At 41.9% G+C, this 19,752-nt stretch overlaps 1 protein-coding gene across 1 annotated transcript in view; it reads right to left on the bottom strand.

The window, feature by feature from the left end:
* Positions 1-3,086: 3,086 nt before the first annotated feature.
* The window catches only part of GNS (glucosamine (N-acetyl)-6-sulfatase), a 42,690-nt gene continuing 26,024 nt past the window's right edge, over positions 3,087-19,752 (bottom strand). Inside the window, exons 10-14 of the mRNA XM_081129466.1 lie at positions 14,085-14,186; positions 10,011-10,118; positions 8,972-9,082; positions 7,517-7,677; positions 3,087-5,753 (exon numbers count right to left, since the gene is read on the bottom strand). Coding sequence (XP_080985592.1) covers positions 5,675-5,753; positions 7,517-7,677; positions 8,972-9,082; positions 10,011-10,118; positions 14,085-14,186 — 561 coding nt within the window. The 3' untranslated portion in view covers positions 3,087-5,674. The remainder of the gene's footprint in view (positions 5,754-7,516; positions 7,678-8,971; positions 9,083-10,010; positions 10,119-14,084; positions 14,187-19,752) is intronic.

Below are 19,752 nucleotides of genomic sequence, written 5' to 3'. Positions count from 1 at the left end.
TTTCCAGGCTCTTGTTCCTGCAGTGGTGTTAATGGCTGCTCTACTCTTGGGCCAAGGTGCTGACACTGAAATTCATGCAATTTCCAAGAGGGACATTTTTCTAAGCAGGAACTTTGCTTTTTAAACTCAGGCTTAGGGAAGGAAATGGAGTTATAAGCAAAACACTCAAGATTCTAGGGCGATTGGCAGATCAAGAAATCAATATTCAGCGCCTTCCCTTGTGCTTCCCATAAGTACAGTGGCAGAGTGTCGTCTTTCTTCTCTGGCAGGTTAGAGCCGGGTGCTCAGAGCGGCTGGGACTGAGGGATGCCCGTGCTGTCGGGTCACTGCGAGGAGGGTGATGCTGAGACATCCAGGCCAGAGGGCCCCCTGCAGGTGCTGCTGCTCAGTGTCGTCATGCACGTGACTTCTCCCCAAGATAGTAATCCTCTGGACTGTATCTTCAGCTCAGTTTGTCTCTCTCCCACCTGCGGGGCACATCTGTGGGACTACACATTTCATAGATGTGTCAGAACAGCCACTGTGCCGCTTCCCGAGGCCCTTGTTTACCCCTGGCTGAGCTCTGAACTAGGGCTCTCCATGGCACTGCAGGAAGAAGGGGGCAGGAGGACTGAGGCCCCAGTTCTTGTTTGCCCCTGCTGGGCTTCGCTGTCTGTGGACGCATCCGTAACAGCACAGTCCAAGGCTGAAGGCTGCACTTAGACTCGGTCAGTAGTCACGCACTCCAGACTGTTCAAAGAATGCAGGTCATTGGGTTGATCTCAGACCTAATAAAGTTGGTGTTTCCCTATTCCCCTAACCCTGGGGGGTGCTGGGAGATCAGGGGAAGAGAAGTACACAAAGCAGACTCTTTCTTAGGGAAGTAAGCAGGAACGGAATCAGTTCACTTCTGAGCTACTCTCCTGGCCTTGGGACGAGGTGAGGGAGTAGTGACTGATGGTCTTGATTCGGACAACAGGTGCCTCAGGAACCAAGCCGGAACCCTGACATACTGCAGCTGCTAAACGCTGCTCTGCCCTGTGCTCTGCTCTCCTCCGCATTAGCTTTTGTGAGTTATGGGGACCCCTGGAGAGAAGATGTGGATTTGTGACTGGAGACTGCCAGCCAAAGAGAGTCCATTAAAATATTTTCCAACATGTGCTGAGAACATTTTAGCAACCATTTCAACAAAGAAACATCTACTTGGTTTTAGTAGCAATAGCTGGGAACCGGTGTTTGTTTATATTCTTCGGGGATGTAAGGTACATGACTTTTTTCCCCTTCAGAGATAAATTGAGGCTTTACTAGACAGCTTTGCCCTGTCCCAGGTAGCTACAATTGGGTAGGTTTTGACAAAAGCCTCGCCCGTTTTTCTCTTGGTAAGCTAGCTTTGGTCGTTATATTAGCCATATATTGCTGCATAAGAAATACTCCAAAATCAGCAGCTTCAAACAACATTTACTCTATCACGTGGTTTCTGTGAGTTAGTTTGGAGCAGGGTGGCTCATGGTTCTGGCTTGGGTGTCTCTCACGAGTTAAGATGTTGGCTGGGGCTGGATGTAGTCATATACACTCTTGTCTGGGCTGGAGAATCTGCTTCTGAGGTGGCTCACGTGTCTGGCAAGTTGGGGCTGGTCACTGGCAGTAGTCCTCAGATCTGCACCACGTAGACCTCACTATAGGGCTGCTTGGGTTTCTTCATACGGTGGCAGGCTTCCCCCAGAGTATCCAAGAGAACAGGTGGAAGTGGCCATGTCTTTTATGACCTAGCCTCAGAAGTCCTTGGGTGGCGTGGACCAGTGCTGATGCACTGCGGGAGGGCCCACAGGATCACTGGGAGCCGTCTCGGACACTGCTTACCACAGCCATGCTGGGAATAGTAAAATGAGGTGGGAAGAGCTCTGGTTCGAGTTCTTTTCCAACAGCCATGCCATGAATTGGGACAAGAAGCCACTTGAATGGTAGCGGCACCTCCCCTTCTTTGTCTGAAATGGAATTGTACTGTAAATAGAGGCATCAGGGACGAATTATCTTTTCCTTTTTTCAGCCTGTTCATGTTTGCTGTATATACTGAGGTGCCCCTCTGTTGGGTGCACAAGTGTTTATGATGTTTCGTCGTCCTCCTGGGCCGATCCCGTTATCGTTATGCAGCGCCCTGTGTGTCTGGTTAGTCTTGAAAGTTTGTCTCACGTAAGTATAGCTTTCTCTTGATTTCCATTTGTATGGAATACCTTTTTCTATCCCTTCACTTTCGGTCTGTATGTGTTCTTACACCTGAAGTGAGTCTCTTGTAGGCAGCAAGCATATAGGTGGGTCCTGTTTTTTAATCCTTTTAGCTACTCTTGTCTTATAATTGCAGGAATTAGTCTATTTACATTTAAAGTAATTATTGATAGGTATGTACGTACTTGGCCTCACTTTGTGTGTCTATGCAAGTCAACTTTCTCCTTTTTCTTGCTGATGGTTTCACACTGTGATATACCCGAATTACTTGTTCTAGTAGTAATCTGGCACTTTTATGGAGACTTCTAACATCTCATTTTTCTACTTGGCCTTAATTTTTAAGATATAAGGCAACTTACTAGGTCTGGGGTTGGCAAATCATGTCTTACCTGCTTTTGTAAAGTTTTCTGAGAATACAGCCACTCACTGATTTAAGTATTGACTAGGGATACTTTAGAGTTTAGTTGCAGCAGAGACCATATGGCCTACAAGCCTAAAACATAAACTCTCCCTTTCAGAAAAGTTTTCAACTTCCATACGAAGTTATTTGGGGCAATGGATCACATGACTGGACATCAAGGCAAAGCACACTGGAAGGTGAGCTTAGTTTAATTTGAAGCCAGCCAAGGTAAGATGATTCTTCTCCATAGTTGTAAGTGCATAAAGGTTTATCAGGAAGGACTTTCTACGTGGTGCTAATTCAGGGAGCTTGGCCAGCAGGGACACGTGTAGGAGAGCTTTCCAGGTACAGACTATTGCACCCAGTGTGGAAATGACCAGTCTCCAGTACTAGGTGAGTGACTAGAGCATGAAACAGCATCAAGAAAAGAGAGGATCTTGTCAGAATTACTACTTGTGGACTAAGACAAAGGACACACTTCCACTAGAACAGAAATAAATTTTAATTCATTGAAAAGTGCAGCAGTGAACAGGGTCCTTTGAAGGGCACTTTCTAAGTCAGATGACTGAAATGACATAGAACCGGGTGGAGCAACTTCGAGGAACAGGTGATGCAAACACAGGAATTCACACAATTCAGGGTGACGTAAGTGGTGGTAAAACTAAAGAACCCAAGTATTCCCATCTAATTCCATTGGTAGATCAGAGGAAATACCCTTTGCTTTCTCTTAATAAGGATCCTGGGACAATTCTTTCATTAAAACACTAATCCTTAATTTAGACACTTAAAAATAAACTTAAGAACATTTTTTATAGATTAAGGTATAACTTCCATGGCTATTACTATTTTGTACAAAAACCCTAGTGTTGTCAATTTGTATTGACAAAAAATGTATTTTGCAACAGCACCATTGGTCAAATTCAAAGATGTTCAAAAGGTGTTTCCTACTTGGTGATTGTATGTGAGGAAGAGCTTTGTAATAGGAAATTTTATAAGGCAAAAATCTATTCATTCCTACCGCCTCTGTTCATACTAATGGGCATACAGTTCTCTGCTCTGAAGGGCACCAACAGATAGGGACCCGGCGTTCTGAAAAGGGAAAATAACCAAAGTTTAATAAATCAGTACAATTAAGAGAGACCAGGCAAGCCTCATACAGTGGTCCCTCATACATAGAGATTTTGAGAAGTTCAGTGCATTCTGTGTCTGCTAGACTATACAAGCTGAAGCCTCATAATGAAAGATGATTTTAACACAGATCCAGAATGAAGTCCATTCAGCAGTTAGGAAACGCACCAACAGAGCGGGCTCACTGCAGATCCCCATTATCCAGACGCCTGCTGACAGTGACGGATACATCAGCAGCTGACCTGTGTGTAATTCTATGACTTTACCTGCTTTCAGGAACCAGCATCAGAAAATGAATTAACTGAATAATATGACATCACAGTACAAGACCTGGTAAGAGTTGGTTTCTTTTTATTTGGGAATAACTATGGTCAACTTTCATTAATGTGGAAGTTGACTGAGTAACGTTAAGAATCAAAAGTCTGAATAAAGCCGAAACCCATATTCAACACTGTAGTTTGCTTTTAGTTACAAGTTTTTATAATTTCTTTCCCTAGAACATTTACAGCAGAGGTGTTCATTTCATCTGCCTATTTCACCTCCAATACTACCAGTTAATGGATTGTATGAGGTAAAGGAATAGACCCAATGGCTATTAACTGACCATGGCTATCTGGAATTCTGGTAGAAAAGTTGCTTATGACCACGTCTTACAAAGTGCTTAAAGCTCAGCCTAGGCCCCTAAATAAAGCTAAAATCACTATTGCCTGAGTTGAACAAGTTACAAACCACAGCTCTTCCTCTCCTGCTGTCCCACCACTGACTAACCTTCCTGTGAAGAAAGCAGTGGAAACGAGATTGGTCTTCAAGCCAAGAAACAAAAATATAGGTGTTCTAGTGAGGAAACCTCAACATCTGGTTTCGATGAGAATAGTGGATGGAACCCAAATTACACAAGACTCCAAAAAGTCAGGAAGAACTAATCTGAAAGGGAAGAGGTAGGGTAAAGTGGCTGATGCTTTGCATTAACTATAAGAAATTTTTATCTTAACAAATGAATAGAATGCTGAGAGAGTTGGAACAACTTCACACGTGGGACTGAAACCCAGACTCCCTGCTGGACAGGCACTTACTGCATCCCAACTCAAGCCCTTCAACCTGTCAACCTAAGCGCCCTCTCTACAGAAGGCCCGCAGAAAACACAGCCTTCCCCAGCCCTTGAAGTCTTTGTTCTCTGCCGAGTATTGAGAAGAGACATTCCCTCAATACCCCTGCTGTTACCGGGTACTCCACGTGGTTAGCAGCCACCAGAAAATAGATGGCTATCACCCTCACGAACTACCTGGAATTAGCCTTTGCCAAAAGCTTACTATCCTATTTTGGTGCAGTACCAGCCCAGACCCCAAAAATGAACTGAGCTTGGCTGACATGTTTTGAATTTGTGACTTACCACATTGTGGTGGATGCATATTATAAACAATGTATTTCTGCTACTCTGAAAACAATGGTACTTGTTCTTAATCAGATGATTTAGCTCTGATAGTTATTCTTCAAGCCATGTGATGTTAGTATTTTTTGATAGTGAAGTGCTCAATCTGAAATGCTATGCCGGTCCTTTGACTTTAGATCACACTGTATACCAAAAACATTTCTCCCCTGAAGCACTGCCAATTATCTGAATGGATCTGCAAATTCTGACTCTGACCACAGGGGAGTAATCAAGAACTAGAGCCCCAGGAGAGAGGGTAAGGTGAGGACAAAGACCCCAGGAGCAGTCCTATCAGCTGAATGGAGGACCAGGGACAGCTGCTCCTGACATAAGGGCGGAGTTCACAGTTTAACACATTGCACAGGGAGGTCGGCTGACGGGGTTGCTTTTTAAAACAGGACTTACAACAAAGCCAGTCCAGAAACTCTTCCAGGCGTGGTCTTGAAGACTAGCTACAGACACCTACTACAATCACTTCATCAGACAGGCGTGCAGGGGCCCAGGTGCAGAGGTCGCTACAGAAGATGTTTTGAAAACCTTCGAGTCCTGCCACCACCATAATTGTTGAACATGAGACGAGGGTCAAACCTGTATCTGGGGAGGAAAAATAAAAGGATGTCACATTAACTGTAGTTAACCACCGAGTAATTCACTCAGAATGCTAAGTGTAAAGGATGGCAGGAAGGGAATCTAGTGGCACAGATTATGGTACAAAACGGGGACTTAATAATAAGGGCATATCAGCCAGCACAAAACAGTGTAGTAGAAGTAGAGAGGAGAAGAGAAACAGAAGTAGGTTAATCTTGGAAGGCATTAGGAAGGAGGCAAGATGTGAGCTGTGTTTTTTTTGAGGGGGTAGGGGGTGATCCCTAAGGTATAAAGTAGCCTGATGGATGAGTCTAGCACTTGGTAGAAGGCCCTACCAACAGTTTCAAAGCCCTAAAGCCCTTCTTTTACAGTTGAGACCAAGACTGTGGCGGGTAAGAGCACAGGTGTGTACCACAGACATGGCTTTGAATCTGGCTCATTATGAACTTTGGTAAGTCATTAACCCCTCTGGCCACCAATAAAATAGTAAGGCAATTTATGTACAACGGCTGGTACATAAGATGACTTATTTTACCACCCATGGGAAAGTAACTTGAGCTGAGACTGCAAACATAAGGACTATAGATGGGCTGGAAAGAGAGTTTACATGTATGTGAAGGCTATAAATAACACTATTTTACTTCTGCTTTATCTGCTATCTTTTGGGATTATTTTACAATAGTGGCTGGCCATTTTTTTTCCTTCCCATAAAGGGCCAGATAATAAATATTTTAGGGTTTGTGGACCATACGGTCTCTGTCCCAGCTACTCAATGTTACTGAAATGTAAATACAGCCACACACAGTACATAACTGAAGATGTGGCTGTTCTAACAGGAGTGGCTGGAATGGGCCTGTGGGATTCTACAGGCCTAAATGTTTGGCAGAAGAGACTAAGCTATGGCTAAGGATTTAAAAGAAAATGAGTTCTAAAACTAGAATCCTGCTCCTTACTCATCCACGCACATTCCTCTCTAATTTGGACTGAAGAGCACTTCCTGTGAAGGTGGCTAAATAACATCACTACTCTCACTGCCTTAGGACAGCACCCTTCCCTCTCTCCTACAATCAGACGGTAAGAACTGAAATAATCCTTTCCCAGTGAAAGTTTAATTTTTAATTTTCAAGCAAAAGATGACAGGTTTTGCCATAGGCGGCTCAAATGCACGGTGTGCCGAGCCCAGTGTTAGTGGTGAAGTCACTGCTCAAGAGGAATGAGAGAGAGGAAAGGCGCTGCCTTGGTAGCTGGTAGTTAGACACCTTTCCTACCTTTGTATGCTGCAGTGGACTTACACATTTCAACATTTGAGAGTTTATACCTTCTGTTTCATTGTATTTAATACATTAAGTTTACTGGCAAGTATTCACATTTCTGTAACTGGGGTTTCTGAGAAATGCAGGCACATGCTCTCGGAAGGGCTAGGGAACAGGGTAGCACCTGGTCGGTTACTCTAAAGAAGCCCCAGGTGTCGCCATGCAATCAAGTGGCACCTGGACAGGCAGCCCAGCCAGGAGGCAGAGGAGCCCCAGTGGTCGGGGAGGGGCTACCTCTAACTAAAGCACGGACTGGCACCAAAGTGCAAGTTTCAAACAGCTCATTTTCCCAGCACACAGGCGGATGCACTAAGACACAGTATTCCCACGCTAAAGCGGGAGGAGAAATGCAGAACAGCTCAAAGCAGAAAGGACCCCTTGGCCTCCCTCACCTTCAAGAACAGCATGACTGCTAGAGCCAACTTGGCAAAGTCACTGAAGGAAATGGAAACTTACCCAGGGTCGAAAACCCCTGGAGTGCGGCAGGTGGGTCCAGAGCAGGACTGTAGCATCATCAGCCGGTAGTTCATCTTTCCTAAAAGCTCTGGGTCTATACTTTTAGCAATGTTTGTGATTTGGTGTGGGTCTGCAGTCAGGTTATAGACTTCTACAAACACCTATAGGAAACGAAAGGATGGAGGAAAGAGCAGGGGGTTACGTTTAAAGAAATACTCATGTGAATTCTTTCTAAATGTGGAGGGAGGAGGTAGACAACACCCAAGGCCCAGGAAAGTATCATCTGGTCTCAAGATCCTCAAAGAAAAAAAAGATCCTCAAAAGCCCGAGGGTATCCATGCAACAAGGGAGCATCTGTTCTGGGGTTAAATTGCCTCGGTCTACAGCCCACATGCTGGAAAGGGCCCTTTTCAGGCAGAGTCAGGAGGGGGTTGGGGGGTGGTTATTACTCTCTGTAATTAAAGCAGACAACAGAAGGCATGACCCTCAAATGGCAAAGCCTCAGAGACTAGACTTGGGAATGAAGTTACTGAGTGGGAGTTGACGTCTGAAGGTTTATTTTCTCCTTAGAATTGTGAAGATTCAAATAAGAATAAATAGGAAAGTACCTGTGTTATACAAATGTTAGGGTTTCTTATTTAAAATGCAGTTTTGGACGCATTGCTGGAGATACAATACTATTATTTCTAATATTAGACACGTCTAATATCACCATTTTCCCCCACTCTGTACTTTGTTCTCCAAATTGGAGTCAAGTGATAGACTAGGAAGATGGTAGGCAAACTTTGCCTATAATGGCTTCAAGTGGCTGCCCTTGGACAACACAAAGTAGTTATCACACTGAGAAAGATTATGGGGGAAGAGGAACAGGGATTGAGCTGGAGCTCTCTTGCATATTGTCTAAAGTGCTCATGAGCTACAAGCAAAGGGCGAGTGAGTCAGCTTCTGAGAAACACGATGAGCGTTGGCCCCATATGGCAAGATGTGGGGAGCCAGATGGGGCAGGTGAGCACCCACTGATAAACAGTATGAAACCACAGGGACTGGAGTCCACGTGGTCCTTCAGACAGTCCACACTGATCTGTTGGCTGACAGCCACCTTCTTCCACTGCTGATCTGTTTGAGCAGCACTGGACTGTGTTGTGGTGGAGACAGTCGTTTCTGAACAAGTTGAGGTGTCTGACCCTCACCCCAAACAAGCAGGGAAGCAGCATTCTGAAAAAGTGAATGTTTGGGTGGTGGTGGGAGTGGAGAGCGCCCTATCCAGAAAGGTCACAGAGAATTATAAATGGCCTTGGGGAATGCTATTTCCTTAGCTGAGGGACACCTAAGTGGAAGTACATATAAGAAACACATCTTCCCTTGAGAGCATCCTGGAACAGCTCTTCTGCTACCAAGTCCAGCCAATGAAGCGCTGGCAACAGACACGGGTGGGGAGGCAGCAGGGCATCTTACCTCCTGGTCGTCAAACTCGCAGTACTGTAAATTCCACAGTGCTGACATGGTCCTCACGCAGGCATACGTGTTGTTATAAGCATCTTCACACACACAGTCTGGGAAACATTGCTGTAGGGATATTTGAAGAGTTAAATGAAGATAGTTCTTTTATAGTAACAGCTACCTGCCTACAGGGGCAACCAAACCAAACATAGAACTGGACAGAAATTAGGAAACCTTCCACAGAGAAATGAATCAAAAATAGGTATGCAGCTTTGTTCCTTACTGATAACAATGGTTAATTTGACTAAGGAACATTGTTGTGGTGGTTCTGTTTGTAGACTGTTGTCATGGGCCCCTGTAAAATGTATGGTTGGTAAGGAGGAGAAGTCAATCCTCAAATGAGTCACTGCTAAGGTATATTAGGAACTGCCATCCTAAAAGGCTGGGGAAAAAATGCTAAAATGAGCTTTGTGGAATCATCAGCAGGTAAGTTACTTATGAGTGTTTTTATCACCAAACAGGACTTAATTCTAACTTGTTTCTTCAAGTCTTCCATACCAACTTTTGGTTGCTTAGCTATATCATAACACCTTGGTATTAAAGAGTCAACTCCAAATGGAAGCCTATTTTCCACTGTCCAAAGTGAGGCCAATACCTAGGTGGGAGCCCATCTCTCTGTTGGATGCCTCTGACTATATCTCTAACAAAAAACAGTACCGCTATTGGGAAGGGCAGGAAGACAGGAAGGGGTGCTGATTAATAAGGTAAGAATAAGGGCAGGCACATGTACTTGTCACAAAAACTGGAAGAATTCAAAGTGCACATTCTGACAATAGGTCAGCAGCATCATTTTCATAATTCCCCCCCCCCCCCATTTTTGGGATTCTTGAGTTTACCTTTGCGTATCTACTAATCTCCTACAGTCAAGTGACAAAGTCCAGTGACAGAGAAGCAGGACTCAGATTAAGGGTTTCAATACTTGATACATCCAAACCAATGCCCTGCTGAGCTGTCAGTGGGAAAGCTGTCCAAGCCAACTCAAACCATTACTCACAGACACTCCAGGACTCAGGGAAGGACATGTTGGGTCAGTGACATTGTGACCTTCTCCTTGATACTCCACCAGGACATCTGATCGCCAAGTCACATTACTGTCACCTCTCTAGAAAGAAGAGCAAAAGTGGTTCCTGTGAGGCATATATATATAGACTGTGAAAAGGACCACAAAGTTATTTATTCTACTGCTACAGGAGCCTTGGCAGTCAAACCTAATTGGACTGTTCATTCAGTAACTAAAGGGAATGACTAAAACTGATGCATATTAAGGCTACTGAGTATCTTATAGAGCCCTCGAAAGTGATGGTCAGTCAAATGCTTTGAGCATTTCATACTTACCTCCCAAGACAGCTTACTTCTGTGAGGCAGGTCAGGAATGGAAACGAACAAAGTAGCTAAGCAAGAATCGGTCACAGTGCAAGGTGCTGAAGTCCAGGTTAGAATAAACAATGCTGCCCATAAACTGTGTAAGAACTAGTCTAAGCTCATACTAAGAAATTTATAACTTAATATACACAAGGACAAAAACTCACAAGTATTAACCAGGGCTGTGCTAAGGACGGTAATAGGTTCAAAGTACTTCTTGATGGTCAGAATGAAGATACCACTCACCCATGAACTTGTGGGAGAATTCCCCCCACCCCCATTCAGTTCTTATAGCTGGAGTAGTAAAATAAAATAGTAAAACTGATACAAGACTAAGTTAATGAGAGAAAAACCAATTTAATATGTGTGCACGGGAGGATCACAATATGATACTCCGATCATAAAAGAGGCTCAAAGGCATGATTGAACTAGGCACCCTTTTATACTTTTTAGACAAAGAAACAATAAATTTGTGAGAAAGTGACAGGCCCGATAAAGTTAGTGCTCGTTAGAAAGGAATCTAAGCAAAGTTTGGGTATTCATTAGTGAGAAATCTAAACAAAGTTTGGGCCTGGGTAGTAAATTAGTAAAGGTGGTACAAGGCTTTCGACTCTTAACTCTTGTGATGGGTTGTCTCCCAGCCCTCAGGAGCAGGGACGGCAGCTATCACATGGGAGATTCACCTCCTGCTCTCAGGGAAATGCAAATCAAAAGCACAATGAGATACCACTTCACACTGACTACAATATAATAAAAAGATAACAGCAAGGCCCTGGCCAGTGTGGCTCAGTTGGCTGGAGTGTCGTCTAGTACACCAAAAGGTGGCGGGTTCGATTCCTGGTCAGGGCACATACCCAGGTTGCAGGTTCAATCCTAGGTTGGGGTGCATGCAGGAGGCAACCCATTGATGTTTCTCACATTGATGCTTCTTTCTCTCTCCTCCTCTCTAAAATTAAAAATAATACTAATTTTTAAAAAAAGGTAACAAGTGTTAGCGAGGACGTGGAGAAATTAGAACTCTTGTACACTGCTGGTGGGAACATATGAAATGGTATAGTTGCTTCATAAACAGTATGGCAGTTTCTCAAAAGGTTAAACAGAAAGTCACCATGTGACCCAGCAATTCTCCTAGGTATATATCCAACAAACTGAGAACATTTGTACACAAAAAACTTGTACACAAATGTTCATAATAGCATTATTAATAATAGCCCCAAAGGGGGAAAAACCCGAATATCTATCAACTGATGAATGAATAAATGTGGTACATCTATATAATGGATTATTGTTCAGCAATAAAAATGAATGAAGTACTGATACACATTACAATGTAGATGACCTTTGAAAACATGCTCAGTGAAAGAAGCTAGTCATAAGAGGCCACATATTGTATGATTCTATTTATACAAAATGTCCACAATAGGCACATCTATAGAGACAGAAAATAGATTAGTGCTAGCTGGTGCTGGGAGAGGGAGCAATGGGGGAGTGACTGCTAATGTTTTTGGGGTGATGAAAATGTTCTAAAATTAGATTATGGTGTAGCTGCACAACTCTGTGAATATACCAAAAACTGTTGACTTACGAACTTTAAATTAGTGAAATGTATAGTAAGTGAATTAAGCTGTTAAAAAATATATATATTTATCTCATTAATAAACAAATATGCATTTCTTTATTAATGATAAATATATATTTTTTAACAGCTTAATTCACTTACTATAACTGTATAGTAAGTGAATTAAGCTGTTATATTTTTGCATAGTAAGACCAAATAAAATCTTGGTCTTTTTCACCTACTAGGGTGGCAAAAATTAAGTTGCCTGCCAGTACATATAGAGCAAGGGGAATTGTCACACATTGCTGGTGAGAATGTAAATCAGTGACCATTTTGTAAAATAACTCGATGTATCTGTAGAATTGAACATGTGCAGTTCCTGTAACCTTGGTACATACATGAGTGCTCACTGGGAGACATGTATAAGAATGCTTTAGCAGAACTGTTCCTAAAACAAAGCTAGAGCAACAAAAATGTCCATTGACTGACAAGGAAACAGATAATTAAGTGGTGATACATTCATGCAGTGGAATGTTACACACCTGTGAACAACATAGATCAGTTTCGAAAAAATGCTGAATTGGAAAAAGTTCCAAATGACATCCAGTAGGATGTCATTTTTTGAAGGCAAAACATGATCAAAACCAGGTTGTGTTGTTTAGGGACACATACATAATAACCCTAAAAAATAAAAGCCAGATAATGAGAACCATGAAATTCAGGAAAGTGATCCTCCCATGGGGCAGGCAAGGGATGGAATGGGGAAGAACACATAGGTAGAAGTCCCAGTATTGGGAATATCTGAGTTCTTAAATGAGAAGATGGGTTCATGGTATCTCTTGCATTTCATAAGTAATTTGAGTTACATGTGTTCTCTTGTATGAATCACATACTACCTAACAATAAACTGCAATAGATTCAGAAAAGTCAATGAGTAAGATTCACCTATGAGTCACCGTAAGTGCCTAAAATATTTCAGAACCAATCTTTCCAAACTTGTCTATGTTTAAACATACTAAAATACATTTAAAAAAAAAAATTCTTATTGTGATTCTAATGGAATGGATCACATTTCACCTTTTATTTTATTATTTTTTTCAAATATATCTTTACTGATTTCAGAGAGAGGAAAGGAGAGGGAGAGAGTCATTGATTAGCTGCCTTCTGCACGCCCCCAACTGGGGATTGAGCCCGCAACCCGGGCATGTGCCCTGACTGGGAATCGAACCCTGACTGCCTGGATCAACTTTGAGCCACGCCCAGCTGGGCTAAAATACATTTTTAATAACAAAGAGATGCTGTTGTGAAACCACCTTTTCCCCACAGTATGGGGTAGGCACCTTTCCGAGTCAAAATACACAGATCTATATTATTTTGTGTTGGTTTAATATTCTATTGTTTAATGGTGCAACAATTTAACCAATTCCCTACTGGATATTTAGGTTTTTTGTTTTCTTCTATTAACACTACAAGTACATATTTTATAGTTAGCTTTGTACAGTGCCAGGCACACAGTAGATACTTGAATGTATTTTGTTTTCTTAGAAGAGATTCCCAGATGGAACTGCTTGATGTGTATATTCTGAAGTGATATGTCTTGTTAAATTAGCCTCCTGATGGTGTATACTGACTACACTTTTATGAACAGAGTCTGAGTGGTTTCCATTTTCTCAGACTTTTGCAAACAGTGGGTGTCCTGGCCAGTTCTGCAGGCAATAAAGGCCTCCTTCAGTTAAGCATTTCTTTGATCAGCATTGATTCGATCTTTCTGCATTTACTTGGACCATTTCTAATTCCTCGGTGAGTTGATTAGTTGTTTACTTTGCTCATTTTTCTACTGGGATATTAATCTTTGCTTCTATTAGAACTTATTACCCCTTTTCACATATGTTGCAAATGTCTGTGTCACCTGTCTTAATCTTGTTTACAATGATTTTTTTCGGGGAGGAGATGGAAAGTAGGAAGAATACAGAACTCTGTTTATACGTGGTCCGATCATTCTTTTTTAAAAACTCCTTCCTACCACAGAGAAGAGAAAAATTCTATTCTCTGTTCCCCAACTTTAATAGCTTTTTAAGCTTACATTTATACAACCTGGAATTTATTTCAGAGTCTTGGCTCAGGCCTGACTGAGGGCTTTATACTCACCAAAATGGGCAATAAAGACATCCCATCCATCTGTGTCTTATTCAGGCTGTAGCCAGCAATGTCCAAAATAGTAGGGCCCAAGTCAATGTTGGCAACAAGCATCTATGGGAATGAGAAAAATAAAGTTTTCCTTTTCTATCTGTACTCTCTTCCCCCAACCTCACCCACGAGACAAACAGCATTTACTACTACCTTTTGTACAGCCCATACTTACTTAGATCTTACTGATTTATATATTCAAGTATAACTATAGTAATTTAAAAAACAAAGGCTTATAAAGCTTGTAACATATGCCCCTGGGAAGTTATATATTTATTCCATCCATACTGTTATTGATCAAAACATTTTTAAAAACTCATTTGGGATTGCCTAGAGTCTGTTATGAATCATGAGAAAAATGTTGGTCTATTTTATACAAAGTGTTTTCCAACTTGATTATTCTTATTAGTTCACTAAATTTAACTTCAAATAGACTCCTGACAATTTTGAAAGCCTTAAAGGTTGAATGCTTACCACCAAGGAGGATATTAGCCCTTAAAATGTTTGCAATAGACTTTGAAGATGGCAAAAAACTTATTCCAACAGTACATCAAAAAGTTTCCTTAAAGAGCACAGAACTTAGATGTTTTAAACAAACATCCTAGATATTAAATATACTATCCTGCATTTATTCCTTTTCTTATTTCCTTGGTTTATTAGACCATTTTTCTTCTGTATACAATGCCTCTTCAGAACCTAAACCAGCACAGTCTTCCATTAGAAACAAAATAGGACCATCTATGTAATTTAAAAATATCCAGTGACCACATTTAAGTAAAAAGAAAAGGGGGAAATTCATTGTATATATATTTAACTTGATAAATAAAAAAAACTATTTCAACATGTGAGCAATACAAAAAAATTAATGAGATTTTATGTTTTATTTTTGAACCAAGTCTGTGAAATGTGGCATTTAAAAATGATATCTCAGTTTGGACTATCTCATAGTCTATTTTTGACTCAATAGCCAATGTGGCCAGTGGCTATTATAGTGGACAGTGCAGGCCTGTATAGAACCTAAGCACAAACCTAGCAACCACTTTGCTCACAGGTTAGGAAAAGCTTTAGAGTGGTGATGACAACCCACTAGGGAAACAAGGGGAACTAATGCCTACTGAGCACCTATTCTGCGCCAGAACTCAGTGTTTATGCTCATTTAATCTGTACCACAATCCTAGGGTGCAGTATTTCCCTCATTTTACAGATGAGGAAATGTAAGAGAAGTAACTGAAACAAAGTCAACAGCTTGTCACTGGAAAAGCTATCATTTACTCAAAGGAAATAACAGTCTTCAAAATTATTAAGAAAACTTAGGTCATCTTGGGGGAGGCCACACGGGGGTTAGAAAAACAACCCCTCCTAACCCTGGTACTTTTAATTTAAAAACAAAACCAAAAGTACAGACACTAAAGGCAAGAAAACACTTTCAGATTGTTGTTCATCTGGCTCTGAATCAATTAGTGTGAACTAATTCTGCGGCTGTCAAAAATGACCACGCAGTGGCAGGAGCTCAAGGGAAAGGCAATCCATATGTTACCGAGGAAAAAAAACCCATGGCAATGTCTCTAGGGATTATATCAGACCTGGGTTAGAGATCTTGCCTAGTTCCAAGTCCGCCAGGCAGACTGAGAAGCTTGGAATAGGGTCAACAAGAGTGGGTATGAATAAAAAGATATCATGCCAGGAAAGAGATAAGCAGAGACACGACCTCCAGAATCAGATCAAGGCAACAAGACCCTGACTTGTCACTGACAGATCCTCAGTGATGTCCAGAATACTAATGAAGCAAAGCCAAGTCCACAGGTATTACTAACACGTTGAAGGCAGTTTTATAAGAAAAGAAAAAGGGTAAACACCCAAATAGCAAAACCCACAGAGATATAAAATGGTGACTGCCCGTCTCACCAGGAATTAAGAGTCATTAGCTGCATGATGGGAGGCTCTCTCGAATAGCAGTTTGCTCTAAGAGGAGAAAGGTCTGTAAGTTCCAGTACAAGTCAAATGGCACTATGACTCAGCACAAATACCACATACGCTATCCCAGGACTCTCTTCCCAGATAACTACAATGATCTTTTCCCTTCTAGAGTTTTGTTTGACTAAGAAGTAGATCTCAAAATTAGCATGCTATGTCAGGAGATGGGAGACTCCTAGTGAATACTGAGAATGAGTGAAGAATTCACCCAAGAATTATATCTATCTCTGGCTTTTATACAACCCAGAATTAAAACAAATACTATGGGTCCATCACTGTAATAACTTCTACAAACATTAGCGTTTTAAGTTCCTAAATGGTACAGATGGTGTGATGTCCTGATAAACACATCATAAACCAAAAATATCATAAATCAAAAATGCATTTAATATGTCTAACCTACCAAACATCATAGCTTAGCCTATCAGGTTTCTACTGAATACGTATCACTTTTGCACCACCATCATAAAGTCAAAAAATTGTAAATCAGAACGCTGTAAGTCAGGGACCGCCTGTACTGCTTTTACCCCTAAGCATAAACTCAAAGATTCACTTACAGATTGAAACTGAAAAAGCTTGGACAAGACCAAAAGTAGATGATTTCATAAATCATAGCCTCAGTTTGGGAATGTTCTTGGGATTTAAATATATGGCATTCTGATCAAATAAAAGCCCTAGAAAACCCTGGGGCATGAACTCAAGGGGCATCACGCCTTGAAAGGGCTTATTTTTTAGCTCTGGAAGAATGATGGTGCTGCAGAATCAATGAGAAGAGTAAGAGGGCTCTCAGGAGGATACATCCGGTTTCCAAATCGACATTTAAGCCCTGATGTTAAAGAATTCACGTAGGGATATCAAAGAAAGGTCTCAAAGCAGATCAGAGAGCTCCCATTGAGGGGAAAGCACTGGAACAGTATGAGCAGACAACTTCCCCCTTCTTGGGCCATTCCATCTGGATGTATCCCTTGGCCCAGATTCTCTAATAATGAAGAAGCCAGGCATCCCCTACTTGCACTGAACATCCTCCCAACTTCACACAGGAAACCAATGCTTATTCTGTCCCAAAGTCTTAAAGCCAGTATGTGGTCTTCCTAACTCCCAGTTCAGTTCTATTTTCCCTGAATCATGCTGGTCATGTTAGTTTTCCTACAAACCTTTTCCTGTCTTAAAACCTCTTTGAAGAAGTTTTGCCACCAAACCTAAAGCTAGATTAGTTTCTAGCAAGAGGAGAAAATTTCAATAGCCAACCTTGGGGAACCACAAACCACCCCTGCCCCTGCTCTCCCGAGTAGCCAACACAAAGCTAAACCCACTGAGCCAAATGTGTCCCTTTTCTGCCATTAGGCTGTTGACAGCTCAGCTCATTATGCCCAACTCACACAGAACAACTGGAACCGACACAACTGTGCTGCCAACACATGATGAATCACCACCGCCTCTGACATTCTCTGTGCTAGATGAAAGCTGGGAATTTCATACTTCTCAAACTACATCTGTCAGCACAGCAGGGTAAAAACTATGCATTCTGAGAACAGGCACAGTTCATTTTCAGTCCTGGTCTGCCACTTATTATGTGACCTTGGTAATACCCATTCAACTAACATGGATGTCCCCCAATGTTAAGGGCTGGGTATTCTAAGTTTAGACAGTGCTTCTTTCTAGGAACTCCTAGAGTAAAAAAGACAAACTCAGTAGGGTGTGGTCAATGTAAGGCCAGGGACATGGGAAGGGCACCTACCCTATGTGGGGGCGGGGGTTTGTAGTGACTTCCCAGAGGGGACCCCTAAAAGACAATTAACATAGCCTGGTGAAAAAGGGCATGAGATGGGCATTCCAGACAGGGCAAGGAGGTGAGAGAGATGGTTCACTTAGGAAGTGAAAGTAGTTCAGTACCAGGGCCACCTTCTGTCCCCTGAACAAACCACGCTCACTCTCATGTCTGTGCCTTTACATTTACTGTTCTGCCAGAACACCCTCCCACAGATCTCTGTGACTAAAGCCTCTCAACACCCAGGTCTCTGCTCGGATGCTTCAGAGGCTTTCAATGACAACTGTAGCTAAAAGATCTGGCTCTCCCTGACAGAATGAGTTAGGAACTTATCTTCCTGGACTGATGACTGCTGTGTACCCAAGGTTCCTGGCACACCGTGCTGGCACAAGATACTTCATAAATACTTGTCTGAGATACAGTGTAATTGTTAAGTGTGTGGACTCTGGAGTCAGGTTGACCAAATTCAAATACAGGGCTCTGATATACTTTAGCTATATGATCTTGGGCAAACAACTTCTGTACCTCAATTTCCTCATCTGTAAAATGGGGCTAATAGTACCTATATCTCATGAGACTGTGAAGGTTAAATGCGTTGATATAGATAATACATTTAGAATAGCACCTATCACACACTAAGCATTCAATAAATGTTACTTGTTATTGTTGAAATGACTTCCTAGGAAGCAGGCTTCATTAGATTGCTTAGAAAGGGTGAAGTTTTTAATTTTAACATTTAGATGGCACTGTTAACTTGAAGAAAAAGGGCCAGTTTGTTCCACGGGCAGCTGGCTGACACACTGCACTCTGCTCTCACTCAGCCTCTTTCCCCACACTGGTGAGAAATGGTCCTAGCAGCCCTGCTCCTTAGAAATGCACACAGCTGCTAACATTTTCCTCAATCAGCGCCCAGCACCAAGATCAATAAAACGCTTTTAAATTTAATGGTCTTCCAAACTTGCCTATCTCCTTTGTAAGAAGAGGCCTGTTTAGAGGATATTGAATTTGTAGTGGGAAGTGAGTGGCTTTAAGAATATGGGTCTTAAGAGAAAAAGAAAACTCAAAGGCAATTATGAAGGCCATGGTACCTTTCTGAGAGAATTTTAACAGAATTCCATAAGAGCATTGTATAAGGAAGTAAGTGAATGGCAGACATTTAAGCAAAGTAAACATTAAACTCCCAAATTAAACTAGCGTATACCCAGAAAGTCTGGCCCATTGTCTAAGTCCAGCTTATATATTTGCTCATTTTCTTTTGTTTCACAGAAGAGCAAAAATTGTGAATCAGGAAAGAGAGCAGACATAACTGGTAGAGCCTCTCAATTTTTATCTCCTGAGCATTAGACCAGATAGCTTTGGATCAAGGTGCCATGATCTTTAGAAACAAAGTGCCTTAGTATTAGGTACCAAGTTTGGAAAGATACTGAAACCAAATGGAAATAACAACAAAAGAATCTGGTACATTATGATAGTTCTAGGAGGGAGAATCAGTAGAGCAGAAAAGCATCAGTAAGGAAGAATCTCACAAAGAGAGGAACAAAATTCTCAGAAGACATGCTTTCCAAAGCCTTATACTCAAAATGAGGTAGGACCAGCAGCAGACATCACCTGGGGGCATGTAAGAACCGTAGACTCAGAACCCCATTTTAACAAGGCCCCAGGGATCTGCACACATAAGGCCTGAGGAGCTCTGTTCTACCGGGTAGTGGGCTCCAAACCGGGGTGCCTCTCAGAACCATCTGTAAACTTCAGAAAAAAGCAGAGGGTGGGTCCATATTCTAGCCCAAGTGAGTCACTCAGAACATTTTAGATGTTGAAACTTTCACAACTTCAGAGGGTAGAGAGCTGCTGCTCCAAGACAAAGTAAAGATCCAGTCTCAAGAGAGA

This window comes from Miniopterus schreibersii (assembly GCF_964146895.1).
Source record: "Miniopterus schreibersii genome assembly, chromosome: 2".
Taxonomy (NCBI): Eukaryota; Metazoa; Chordata; class Mammalia; order Chiroptera; family Miniopteridae; genus Miniopterus; species Miniopterus schreibersii.
The sequence above is the reverse complement of the archived record's forward strand: the minus strand, read 5'-3'. Positions and strand labels throughout refer to the sequence as shown.